The sequence below is a fragment of the Pogona vitticeps genome, chromosome 1, assembly GCF_051106095.1.
Source record: "Pogona vitticeps strain Pit_001003342236 chromosome 1, PviZW2.1, whole genome shotgun sequence".
NCBI classification, from domain to species: Eukaryota; Metazoa; Chordata; class Lepidosauria; order Squamata; family Agamidae; genus Pogona; species Pogona vitticeps.
The window spans coordinates 204,763,909-204,776,640 of NC_135783.1; the positions used below are offsets into that span (position 1 = coordinate 204,763,909).

General features: G+C 43.2%; 2 protein-coding genes and 1 pseudogene across 2 annotated transcripts in view; 1 reads left to right on the top strand and 2 right to left on the bottom strand.

Moving 5' to 3' along the window:
• Positions 1 to 1,149: 1,149 nt before the first annotated feature.
• Positions 1,150 to 9,458, top strand: SPC25 (SPC25 component of NDC80 kinetochore complex). The gene is made up of 7 exons (XM_072981787.2): positions 1,150 to 1,690; positions 1,976 to 2,133; positions 2,894 to 2,959; positions 4,409 to 4,555; positions 6,351 to 6,446; positions 8,009 to 8,107; positions 9,262 to 9,458. The coding sequence occupies exons 2-7, from the start codon at positions 1,980 to 1,982 to the stop codon at positions 9,384 to 9,386; spliced, it is 687 nt and encodes a 228-aa protein (XP_072837888.1). The 5' UTR covers positions 1,150 to 1,690; positions 1,976 to 1,979; the 3' UTR covers positions 9,387 to 9,458.
• Positions 5,752 to 5,905, bottom strand: LOC140703334 (U1 spliceosomal RNA; annotated as a pseudogene).
• A 1,386-nt stretch (positions 9,459 to 10,844) lies between the features above and the next one.
• NOSTRIN (nitric oxide synthase trafficking) overlaps positions 10,845 to 12,732 on the bottom strand; it is a 49,003-nt gene continuing 47,115 nt past the window's right edge. Inside the window, exons 14-15 of the mRNA XM_072981778.2 lie at positions 12,241 to 12,366; positions 10,845 to 11,186 (exon numbers count right to left, since the gene is read on the bottom strand). Coding sequence (XP_072837879.2) covers positions 11,038 to 11,186; positions 12,241 to 12,366 — 275 coding nt within the window. The 3' untranslated portion in view covers positions 10,845 to 11,037. The remainder of the gene's footprint in view (positions 11,187 to 12,240; positions 12,367 to 12,732) is intronic.

Consider the following 12,732-nt stretch of genomic DNA (forward strand, 5'->3'; position numbering starts at 1 on the left):
TGCAGCTCTGGAATAGAGTTTTATTGACGCCATGGAAGGCCAGAAAGGTAAATCAGTGGTTTCTAGATGAAATCAAGCCTGAACTCTCACTAGAAGCTGAAATGACTAAACTGAGGCTATTGTACAATAGGACCCTCATATCTGTAGAACTCTCTTTCTCTCTCTGTATAGCATGGTCACATGTATATCTCTATCCCTTTGACCATGCTATACTGTATATAGTAACAAGCATTCATAGCACAGACTCTGGCTCCATCCAGTCGCCTATTCTGGTAATACAGTACACGTATAGTTTTTTTTTCCTCTCCCCCCCCCCCGCCGGATTTTAATACTGTCAGACTATGGTTAAAGGAAACCGCTGATCTTGTGTATAAGGAGGCCCTACTGTACTTTCGAAATATCAAAGCATCATGAGAAGGCGAGGTTTACTGGGAAAGATAATAAGGCTAGGGAAATGTTAAATGCCAAAGAAGAGGAAAGCCGACCATGAAGTAAAGGAAGCCAGGGCCTCCAGTTTGCAAGACCTGCTACTCGGCTGCTCGGGGAGGAAAGGACCTTGGGGAGGATGTTCATTCCTGGGAGGTCGCTGGCTGGAAAGCTTAGGGGTTCAATGCTCTGGCTGCAGAGCCCGAGGTTGGGAGCTAGACTCCCCTCCTGTGAGTAAAGCCAGCCTGGGTGGCCCTTTGGGTGAGCTGCACCGCCCTAGGGCGCCCCCCAGAGGAAGGGCAGGGGAACGCCCCTCGGAGTATGCTCTATCTGGAAAACCCTGAAAAAGGGTTGCCCATAAGTCAGCATTGGCTTGATGGCCCATGATGGCCTCTGGGGTCAGTTAGCTCCCTTATCTTCCAGTTTATTCCCTTTCCTCCATGTGTTTGTTAGGAAGCGGGGCGGGAGGGCAAGGAATGGACAAGAGGGGAAGAAGGAAGCCCTGTTTGGCCCTTCGCCCCGCCTCTCCGTTTCTCTAGCCGCGGAAAGTCGAGAGAGAGAGAAAGAGAGAGAGGATGAGACTCAAACTACAATTCCCGTCGTGCTCATCGTCCACTCCGCCGCCTTCGCCCAATAGCAAACAAAGAAGAACCCCCCCTTCGCCTTCCCCTACCCGGTCTGCGCCTCACCGACCAATCACCAGCTGCCTTTTCCACACGCCTGCGCACAGGCCCGTGGAGGAATGAAGCCGTTGATCGCGGACGTCAAAGCGCGGGCAGGTTTGAAGCGGGCAAGGCGGAGAGTTTGGTGGCCGCGACGTCACCCTTCTGCTTTATAAATAGTAATCTCCCACTTTCTTTCTTTCTTTTTTTTTGTGGGTGAAAACGGGCACTTTTCTCGACCGATCTCCCCACAACCTCCTCGGGACCGGGGCTTCTAGAAACCCGGCTGGCTAATTTCAATATGACTTTAAATATAACTTTTTGAATTTCACATTTATTATATTCAAAGAAGTGGGCGGCGGCGACTCCGACTCCCAGAAGGGAACCGTTTTCGTCTCTTTGCAGCCCAGAAAGTGAGAGAGACGGGATTCCTCGGAAGACCAACCAGTCGGGCCCCTTCCTTAGTGAAAAGCAGGAAGGAAATCAAATAAGTACCTGTACGTCGAACAGTTTATTTGGCGGATCCTTGGCGACTTACTCGGGCTTGATTCCCTGCATCTGAAGGAAGAGGCCATCACGGATAAAAGTTTGTGCCATTTAAGGTGTGTTTGGAATTCATTGCTGCCTCATTCATTTTGAAAAGCTGGTTGTTGTTTTTTTAAATCATGGGCATTCAGTGTTTTTAAAAACTCCTTTGCATTTGAAAACATGGCTGTAGGCTGGGAGGAGCCTCTGTAATAGATACCTTTTTTTTGCACTGTAAATGAGTTGGCTATGTAAGGTTTGTGAATAACTGGTAATGTTTTAGTAACCCAGCAGATATTCCTTAGCCAAGCTGCCTAATCAAGCTGGAGAGACTAAGGTGTGGCTACATTTTTTTTCCTTAGGAAAATGGCTCAGCCAAAAAACGACGATGAACTGGCGATACTCAAAAAAGAGATAAAGGAATTTTGGAGTAAGTTTAAAACCACTTGTTGCAACGAGTCTCTGGACCAGACATTGGGACTGAGAGATCTGTGGCAGGAGTCCATAAACAAGCTTTCAGGTAAAGTTGTGTATCATTGAACTATTTATTGTTGTTGTGTTGCCAGTGGGCACTTTCTGTCACGTGGTGTGATGAAACAGAAAGGGACATTTATCCAATATAACAACAGCAAGAATAATTATGTGCTGTCAAGTCAACTCCGACTTATGGCAATCCTTTTCTACACAACCTGCCTTCAGCTAAAGACAGTGTCGTTTTCAGGAAGGAATTCGGGGCAGCGGCTGGGGGAAAGCTGTGAATTTTTAAAAAACCCATTTGTTGTGGTTGTAATACTGGTGTAATCTGCACCCCCCCCCCTTCCATGCCTGCAGAAGCAGCTGGGAGGAAAGGAGGCACTCAAAAGAAGAGCCAGAATTGTTCCATTTGAACCTTGTGTGACTCCCACCTCCTCGTCTCTAAACAGTGTTTATTTTATTTTTATTTATGTATTCAATTTGTTTATTTAGTCAACCAGCCAGTGAAAAAAACTCTGCCCTGGGCGATTTAAAACAAAGTATCCCAACCACCATCCCAATCAGCAAACAATAAAATTAAACTGAAATAGAAACAACAAAAATAATAAAATACAGCCATAGGGCAACAACTGAGGTAGATCACCACTGAGGGTCAACAGAAAGACTATCTTAGCTATGTGTGAAGGAAACTCTGTGAGGTTTATGGAAGCTTCAGTAATTCTGGAAAAAAAATCAGTCTTTATATGTATATATACATCAGTGTATATTAGAATTGTGGTGGCAGATAATACTTTTTTAAATTACAGATAAATGGACCAAGAGATTGAAAGAAGGAGATGACATCATTAACAAATTCCATGAGTATACAAATGGTATAGTATGGATACCTTCTTGTTTTGTTCCTGAAACATCTTGCATTGCACTTTTACATGATGGCAGTGCATGAACGATGGAAAATATTTGAATAGTGTTGTCAAGTATGAGATGTACTAAGTATGGAATGTCTGAAGAAGCTTTTTCTCCAGCTTTCTACAGAAGTCTAAGTAACAAGTTAGATGCAGGGCATACAAACCTATCCTAAGTGGGTCTTTTTATTTTTTACTTTTTAAACAGTTCAACCGAAGATTTAATTGGACAGAAATTTGAGAGGGGGTTAATTATACACTGAGATCATTATCCTGTTTGTAATCAAAACAGTCTGGATGTACTTCTTTTTCCAAATATTTTTATTTACAAGCGCAACATTGCTTTCTCTGCCATACTTCTCCAGAGACAAATGTCGCAATAATGGGAAATATCTTAGAGAGTCCTGAAACCTGATGAAGCTTGCATGTTTCTCTACTGGGTGTACCTAATGCCTGCTTCAGTGTTTTCACTGAACGTAAAGTGAAAACTGAAATTTGAAACTCAAAACAGTATGGTACAGGTGATTTTGACACACTTTAAAGCAGGGCCTGTGGTCTTCAAGATCTTGTGAAACTATACCTTCTAGTATGCCTAACCATCATCTACACTGGGGAGAACCTCTAGGAGCCAAAGTACAGCAACATTTGGTGGGGTCATAGGTTCCCCAGCCTTGCTTTAAACAAATGCATCAGAGTGCAGTAAATGCATATCAAAGCCATGATGAACAGATGTTTTGAGCCACATCTCCCTGTCTTCCTGACCATTGCTCATATGTTATTTTCATCCAAAGACATCAACAGTTATGTTAAGTTGTAAACATATTGTCTGTTCTTTGTTTTGCACATGTACTATGTGTTGCTTGCATTTATTTTCATATCTGCATTTTCCATGGCAGAGGTTCTATATAATATCTATTTATTTACTGAAAATATTTTTACCCCACCTTTCTCCATAAAAGGACCCAAGGCGGCTTACATCATTAAGAGGCAGCTAAAAACAACGCTTATTAAAATATATTTTTAAAATGAAATATATATTATATTAAAATGTTAAATAAAAATATTATTTAAATAGATTAAAACAACAACAATACTGATTCTTCTGATTTTAAAACCCCACTTAGACGGTCAGTAAGGGGAAGCCTGCCTGAAGAGAAAGGTCTTCAGCTAAGCCTTGACAGTGTATTAAGGTGCTGAAAGCAGTTTGTGTAAGACAGAAGCAAACACAAGAAAGTAGTTCATATGAGAGACAGAAATGTTTCTGTTCATGGACTTGAAATAGTATCCATCCTATTGCTTATTGTATATTTAACCGTTTTGGCTATCTTTTGAGTGTGTCACCAGAAATAGTTTATGAATAAAATCAGTTTTGTAATAAAGTCGTGGTAAAGAACTAGTTTGCCCTGTTTAATACAGAGTGCTGTCAGAAGAGGAAATCTATTGAAGTAAAACAGGAGAAATTATCCGAAGTGCTTGCAAACATTGCAGATGGGAAGAAACAAGAGACAGACTTGATGGATAGTATTCAAGAGCTCAAGGAGGAACTTACCAGAAGAATGAAAAGTAAGTAGCAACAAAAATCTTGGTTGTAAATAATTTTAGAAACATTGCAACCCAGGGTCATTTCACTTTCAGTTTGCTACATGGCGATTGTCTCTCTGTGGCAAAATGTGTTGTGGATGGTGCCATTGAAGAAGAGGAGGGCAGCTCCAAGGCCGCCTCTTGAGCAAAGAATGAGAAAGTGGTAGCGTGGCTTGTAAATTTGACTGTTGGTTAACAGATCAGCAGAAGGAAAGTCAGAGAGTGAGGGAAGTGATCAGGCAGAAGCAGTATCTCCATCTTACCTAGATTAAATCTGTGTTTATTGTTCTCATCCTGTCTAGTATTCTTTCCAAGCACTTAATTCAGCTGTTTTGCCCATTTTACTTGGACAGAAGACTTAAGAACTGGGTATGATGTGCATATTGGTGATAACTTGGTCTACGTCCCAGGATGATCTGTTCCAGCAATTCCCCGTAGATGGAAAAAAAGGACCGGAGATTGATTTCTATGCAACCCTGTGGTATAATTGCCATGAGCCAGATCTGTTGCCTCAAATTGCACAGTAAAACAGGAGTTTCGGCAACTGCAGTGCAGTGTCCCGCAGCCCATTTAGATGGACACTATTTTTATGACATTAGAATTTACTGAGATTTCAGAGAGAACCAACATCATGTGCTGTCTGTCCCCTCTCTTGGATGAAGTCATCCCATGGAGTGAAAGACATTAAAAAGGTAGTCAGTATGAGGTAAATGAAGAAGCCAAAAAATGAATGTTTCACGGCAGGGTTATTTTAAAAATACAATGGTGCCTTGCAAGATGATTGCGTCATGGGACGATTAATTCACAAGACAATGTTTTCTATGGAGGATTTTCACAAGACGGTTTGGGTTTTTTTTAGGCCGATGCTTTGCAAGATGGTTCCCCCACCCCCCATTGGAACACATTAATTACATAAGACCTATTTTTTTATCCCAAAAAAGTGAGGGAGAAAGTGTATGCTGTTGGTTTTCCAGGAACTGCCTCCTGGAAAGCCAACAGCATACACTTTCTCCACCACTTTTTTGGGATAAAAAAGCAGGTCTTATGTAATTAATGTGTTCCAGTGGGGGAAAAAAACGTCTTGCAAAGCATCTCCAATGGGGCTATGGCTGCAAATTTAAATGATAGAGGATAGTGAAGATAGCCAGGAACCAAAGGATAAAGAGATTCTAAAAACACCAGGGAAATCACAAATGCAATCCCCTATTAGCACAAATTATGAGTTCCTCACATTTGGGGAAATCATAGGGATTAGCACACCCAAAGTGCAATGGATGAGCCTTACCTTGGAAAAACTAATTTCATGACCATGGTATTGCCCCTGCAAGGTATGAGTTGGAGTGGCCCTTGCACCTCCTACCCCCTTCTGTGCCCTGCCCCCGCCCCCAAGGCATGGTGACCCCCTGGCTGCACAGTTCCAGTCCTGCCAGAGGCCACGAGAGCTCCTACCTTATGCTAATACCTGTGCACTAGAGGATTGTGGGAGGAACACCTAGCCCCTGATGGGGGTCCCACGGGGCACCCCAAAACACTGAGGAGCTCTCGTGGCCTCTGGCAGGACTGGGGCTGTGCATCTTGCGAGGCACCACTGTAACAGTAATTCACTCTTTGCTTTGATTGTAGCATCCATGTATCCAGTAGGAAAATTTGTAATGATTTGACATACTTTCTAACTCCTTGAAAGATAAGAAAAATGGAAGAACAAACCAAAAAACGATTAACCTGCAGTTGAGGGCATGGTAGGAAATGTCACTATTTTGTCTCATTCAAACCTTAGTTAAAAGCAGAGCCACAGAGGAAATGGAGCAAAGACTGCTTAAGGCTGAAGTACTTTTTAAAGAGCGGCTTGGGCTAGAAATACGCAAAACAAGCGGTAAGACTGATGTATACATTTTTGTTGTTTCGCCGAGTGGCTAGTGCTAGGCTTCCATAGTAGCATTAATCCATTTGCTTTTTTAAAAAAGAAACTATGCCACTAGTTCCAGGTCAGATATTTGCTGAACATTGTCCTAGTCCAAAAAAGTGTGAGTTTGGATAGAAACAATTTTCTGTGCAAATCCTACTCTCGCCTCAGTACAAAAAACCATTGTCCTGTAGAACAGTGTTCCCCAACCTTTTTGACACCGCAGATTGGTTGGGGGAGGACCGGGTCTGTGTGCGGGGAGGGCAAGGCTCGCACACATGCGAGGGGCAGAGATGCTCGTGTGCACACTTTCGCGAAGGGGCGGGAGCGCTTAGGCGTGCATGTGCGCAAACTCATGCACCTGTGCAAAGGAGCTCTGCGGGGTGGTGGGAGATCTGTCTCAGCGGCCCAGGCCATGGACCGGCATCAGACCGGGGGTTGGGGACCCTTACTGTAGAAGACCCTTGCATTTAGCATCTGCTCATGCTCCGTATGTATGTTGTAGAACAGATCAATGTTAATATTCTGCGGTCCACTTGATATAAAAAAATGCTAACTTTCTCTGGTCTGAGGACCCTCCAAAGGGGCTACATACAGCATCCAAAATGCAAGAAAGGGTGACCTGTAAGCCATTTAAAGGGTGGATTTCAGCTTTTTCTGTTGGCAAAAGATAGGGCTGAAGAAGTACTGGGTGCCATTAAAGCAGCCTCTGGAGAGTGCATGCAGTCCTAGGGATGCATTTTGCCCATCCCTGTCTCGGTAGGTGGGTGCAAAACATCTCCCACCCCAGCTGATCACTGTATAGGAGTCAAGTCAAAGTTCACAGGAGCAGATTTTGCTATCACTGGCAGCATTTCCACCACTTAAACTGCACCAAAAATCATGGCTTTTCTTTGCACACTAGGTTTCAAAGATACCAACTTAAAACACCATAGGTTGACATTGCAGCGCATATCAGTTTTCTAATGTGGGAAAAACTATTATTTATTTATTTATTTATTTATTTTAAGGTTTAGCACCATCTTGGGTGGTTGGGTCCTTGCTGAAGGATGGGTGAACAGTTTCTTTCATGTACAGCCCTTAAATACATTCTGGGTTTTTAATTTTTTAATAAAAGTTTATCAAATGCAGTTTTTAGGTCTGAGATTTCATTTTTAGTTGAACAAAACGTTATTCAGGAAGAATGTAGAAGACTGACTAGCTAAGTTTTATATGGTGGGATGATAGTTTTTGATGATGTGTGTCACTGGTTATATGCAACTCTTTCCCAAGCAGCTCCCCAGACCTGTGGTTTGGGGGAGGGGGATGATGAGAATGCCAGAGAAAGAATGAGCAAAGACTGGCACCATCTCTTGGGTCTGGAGCTCCAGATACAACACTGGAAGCCTAGATGGGATGATGATTGGAGTTCTAGTGATTCCTTTGACTTGAATGAAATAGTGCTACAGCTCTGGAGTGAATTAAAGCAACCTTGAGATGGACTTTTTCTGACAAACTCGCACGTCTCAATAAATTCCCATGTTTGTATCTAGCAAAACATCTGCAGTTTATATTCAGCTGTATCGACCACAAAGATTTTGACAAGCCATTCATCCTTACCCTTTCCATAAATGAAGAGGGAGCGTATGAAGGTATGTAATGAGCTTCCGTGCCGTGTCTCATTTTAACATCGTGGTCTTTCAAGGTTTTTGGGGTGGGGGATCTGCAGTTCCTTTGTGTTTTGACTCCAGTTCCCATCATTCGTGGGAGCATGACCAGTAAAGCAGGGATGGCATAAGCAGTAAGCCAAAAACATGTGGAAGGCAGCAGATTCATTACCCCTGTTTTATAGTTGTAACTGGATTTACAGAAAATAATCACTTAAATGTATTCTCTCTCTCCACAACATAAAAAGATTTTACCTAGTAGATTGGTTGATTACAAGAAGTAAATTGCTTTCCTTTCCCCGTATCACTAGTAATTTCTGTGGCTTTTCCCCCCCACTGCCTTTTCCATTTGGTTGATTCTCTTGTATATATTTCAGTAATAACAAAACCGCAACATTCATAGCTGAGCTTTAATATTTTGACCAGGATTCTGCCTGCCAATATACAGTAGTGCCTCACATAGCGATCGCTCCATATAGCGATGAAATTGCTTTACGATGGACTTTTTGCCATCGCAAAAGCGATCGCTTTGCGATGGCCCTTGTGGGGGAAATTCGCTTTGCGATGATCACAGGGAAGCGATCATCGCAACCCCCCCCCATTTTCGGCCAGCTGATCGGCGGTTTCAAAATGGCCGCCGGGTAAACAAAATGGCTGCCCGCTGTTTTCAGGCACAGATACCTCGCTTTAGAGGCACCGAAAATGGCAGTGCTATGGAGGATCTTCGCTTAAAGGTGAGTTTTTAGCCCATAGGAACACATTAATCGCGTTTTAATGCGTTTCTAAGGGCTTTTTATTTTCACTTAGCAATGTTATCGCTTAGCAGCGATTTTTTCTGCACGGATTAACATCGCTAAGCGAGGCACCACTTTACTGAGATTTGATAATTGGTGCTAATAGAAGTAATGATTAGAGGTGTCCAGATTTGTGTTGCTGGCCCCAAGTTGTAGCTGTGTAAAGCATGTGGGAGTGTGAAGTCAAAAAATACAAATCTGGGAATGATATAAAGTAGCAGCAGTTTTACTGTTCAGGGGTGACTGCAAGAGGCTAAGAAGGAACCATACCACCTGACCAATACAAGACATTAAGATGCCCGATGTTCAAACTGGGAACTAATTTTGATCCTTCTTTCCTTCTAGTGATCTCTTGCTCTCCTCCGCTGGATTGTATAGAAGAGTTGCAGCTAAAAATGAGAGAAACTAACAATTTTTCTGCATTTATTGCAAATGTTAGGAAGGCTTTCGTTGCCTTGACTTACAAATGATGTGTTGCTGTATTTATGAACCTGTCTGTGTATATTCACTGTGTTTAGAAATAATAAATGTTAGAACTATGACTGACTTGCTCTTCCAGATAGTGGGGGAAGGGGTGTGTGGATCTTGGCCATACAATTGGTGGCTGTCATCCTAGCCTTCCGGCGAACCAGAGGAGACTCTAAAATTCTCATGTCTGACCAGGAGCTGCAGTTGCAGATCAGATGCCCCAAACCCTCTGGCAGGGCCAGTCTGAACTAGTGAAGTGCCCTTGAGTCGTCAGTTCTTTCAAAAAGCGCCCTACTCTTCTAAGAGCAACACACACAGGACTTGGTTGTGCCAAACTTTGTGAATGGGCTGTCGTAAGTGTCTGCTTCTTTTTAACAAGAAATGTACAGAATCCATTTCCAGTACATATGAAGGCCTGAACGGTCACTATAGGACTATTTAACCCAGCGCAGTAACAGCAGTTTGAAGGTCACTGAGTCATAAGAGTCATTGTAAGTCAGAAATTATCTAGCACCAGATAACAGAAATAAGGGCAATAACAGTATTGATGCCCTGATCCTTATGAACCACTGACCTTCAAACTCCTCTCTCATTAACAGCTCTGCTCAGGGCTTGCGAACTAAAGAGTAGTCCACCACGACTAGATAGGCGGGATATAAATTAAATTAATAATAATAATAATAAAGGCTGTGGCTTTTTTAATTGAGTCACTCATTTTAGCTGTTCCTCTTGTCCTACTGCCTTGAACGTCTAGCACTTATCATTTACATTTGTATTTCCTTTTTTCCAGTGAGTTCAAGGCAGTGTGTTTGTTTTCTTCCTGTCCACCTGATTCTGTGAAGCAAGATCGGCGGAATCATTAACTGATGCAAGACTACCCACTGCATCTCATGGTACAGTGGGGATTTTATTCCGGAGCGTTGAAGTCCTGGCCTGGCATGGACTACTCCACCAGCTGCCCAACACAGGATCCCCTTAAGCCAGTGATGGTGAACCTATGGCATGCGTGCCACAGCTGGCACGGAGAACCCTCTCTGTGGGCACGCAAGCCATAAGTTGCTGGATCGCTACCTCCAGCAGCCAAACCTGAGGAGGCAGCTGCAGCCGCAGTGCTAGCGCCCCGACAGGTGGTGGGCCAAGATATGGACCAGCTGGCATTGGCGGTAGCCCAGCTGAGCTATAGGTAGTGGTGGGGTTGGGCACAACTGGAGGCGGATCCGGATTGGGGTCTGGAGGCACCTCCATGCCCGGGATTCCAGCTTCCGCTGCCACTTCCGCTGCTGTTGCCCACTGCCTGCTGGGTTGGTTCCCACCCCCCAGGTTTGGGCACTTGGGCTCGCCGTTACTACCTCAAGCAAACCAAATTTAGTTCAGTAGGATCTATTGTAAGGTGGTTATGGAATAGCACCTTAAACGCCAATGCTTTTTTTTAATGACAAAGGAATTGGGTGTGATAGAGATTTTTAATTTTTATGATATAGCTTCAGATTCAGAGCTTCCTATGCATATAGGAAGTTAGTCAGATTTGGTTGGTTTGATTTTAAGACGTCATTCAGCGCAGTAGGCATTTAAAGAAATCTGAGCCTTGTCCAGGTGAGTAAAGTTCAATGGGGAAGTGGCCTTGTGATCTGTGGTTATCTTGCCCTTTTCAGTTTAAAGAGTGGTATTGTTCACAGTGAGGCTCTGGTCAGCAGCTGGAGCAATTTCTTCCACATATGTTGCTGGAAAAATGCCTTTTTTCCCCTTGAGAGATCCATACCACCATCCGTCCTCTTCCTTGTGATGGATTGCAATCGTGTCACCTAGGTGGGTAATGTGCACGAGATTACATTTACCTCCTTGATCGAGTCATCCCATCTTAATGGGGCTTTATTTTACACACACAGCTGAGTGTAAGCTGTTCAGTTCGGGGAGTGATCCTCCACAAAGGTGATTTTTCCCGTCTTTGGATTCCTGTGGCACAACTTTCTCCTTGCTTGCGTTTTTCAAATACATTTCAAATTGCACATGAGCCTTGGGATACACTTCCAGGTGCACTTGAGATGCAGCCACCTCAGAGACCTCTCCCATATCCATTGTTAATACTGTATTGCAGATAGGGAGAAAAGATGGTCTGCTACCGCAAGGGGGTCACCCAGTAGGAAATTCTGGACACAGACATTTGCCTGGTGTAAATAGCTCTTAAGGTTTACACTTGTTAGGCAGTTGGTTCGGCAAAAACTGGATTGTCTCACATAGTTCAAAGGTGCATTCTATTATTTTAAGGGAGCCAGATTCCCTAGAAAATGTTCTTGACAGTGCAGATTAAATGGCATAAATATACAGTCATGCCCCGCTGGACAATTACCACACTCTACGACAAATCTGCTTAACGTTGAAGTTTTTGCGATCACAAAACGATGGTTTAAATGGTTTTTTTTTTTCGTTTCACGATGATTGGTTCACTGCTTCGGGAACCGATTTTCACTTTACGATGATCAGCAATCAGCTGATCGTTGGGTTTCAAAATGGCCACCAGCTGAAGAAAATGGGCCCCCGCTGTGCTTTAGGACAGATTTTTCGCTTAACAGGCACCAGAAAATGGCCGCCGTATGGAGGGTCTTCGCTGGACGAGCAGGTATTCATCCCATTGGAATGCACTGAACGGTTTTCAATGCATTTCAATGAGTTGTTTATTTCGTTTGATGACGTTTTCACTATAGCGATTTCACTGGAATGAATTAACGTCATCAAGCGAGGCACCACTGTATTCTGAATTGTGGCAATAATCAGATCCCAAGTGGATTTATATTCTTTTGGTTTGTGGCCATTCTCTTTCAGGCCATGCCTGTTCAGATTTAGGCAGAGGAATGTTACCTTTATGCAAGCAGAGCTCATCCTCCCTTGATGTGCTGTAATCATACAAGGCCACGCAGGTCCCATGTACCGATTCATCACCCTCTTGGTGCAAAGATGTTGCTGCCTTTGAGCTGCTCACAGGGGCTGTCAAAGAGAACAATAGAGGGTGCTTATAGAAAGTTAGTAGCAACAGTGGCTCCGTTTCTACTACAGTATTTTTCCTTGCCATTTACCCAATGGTAGCTCTTGAATTAAATTTTTAAGAGGGACAGATTTGAAAACAGCTTGGACCTGAAGAGCCGGGTGTATTTTGCTCCAATTAGAAACCCTTTATCTTTAATTATTTAAACAATGAATGTTTGTTGGTTGTTCCAGTTTTGGTTTGGCAATCCTACTCTCTTTTTCCAATGCATGTAATATTCTTGCCTTTGTATAAGAAAAAAGCATCTGTGCCATGTAGAGTCATTTCTTTAAAAATCCAACAGACCTAACTCCACCATTGCTGATACT

Bases quoted from the DNA above. Each gene is read 5' to 3' on its own strand.
- SPC25 (XM_072981787.2), top strand. From the start codon at position 1,980: ATGGCTCAGCCAAAAAACGACGATGAACTGGCGATACTCAAAAAAGAG. The intron at 2,960-4,408 runs GTATAGTATGGA...TGTTTAATACAG, and splicing joins ATTCCATGAGTATACAAATG to AGTGCTGTCAGAAGAGGAAA. The intron at 8,108-9,261 runs GTATGTAATGAG...CTTTCCTTCTAG, and splicing joins TGAAGAGGGAGCGTATGAAG to TGATCTCTTGCTCTCCTCCG.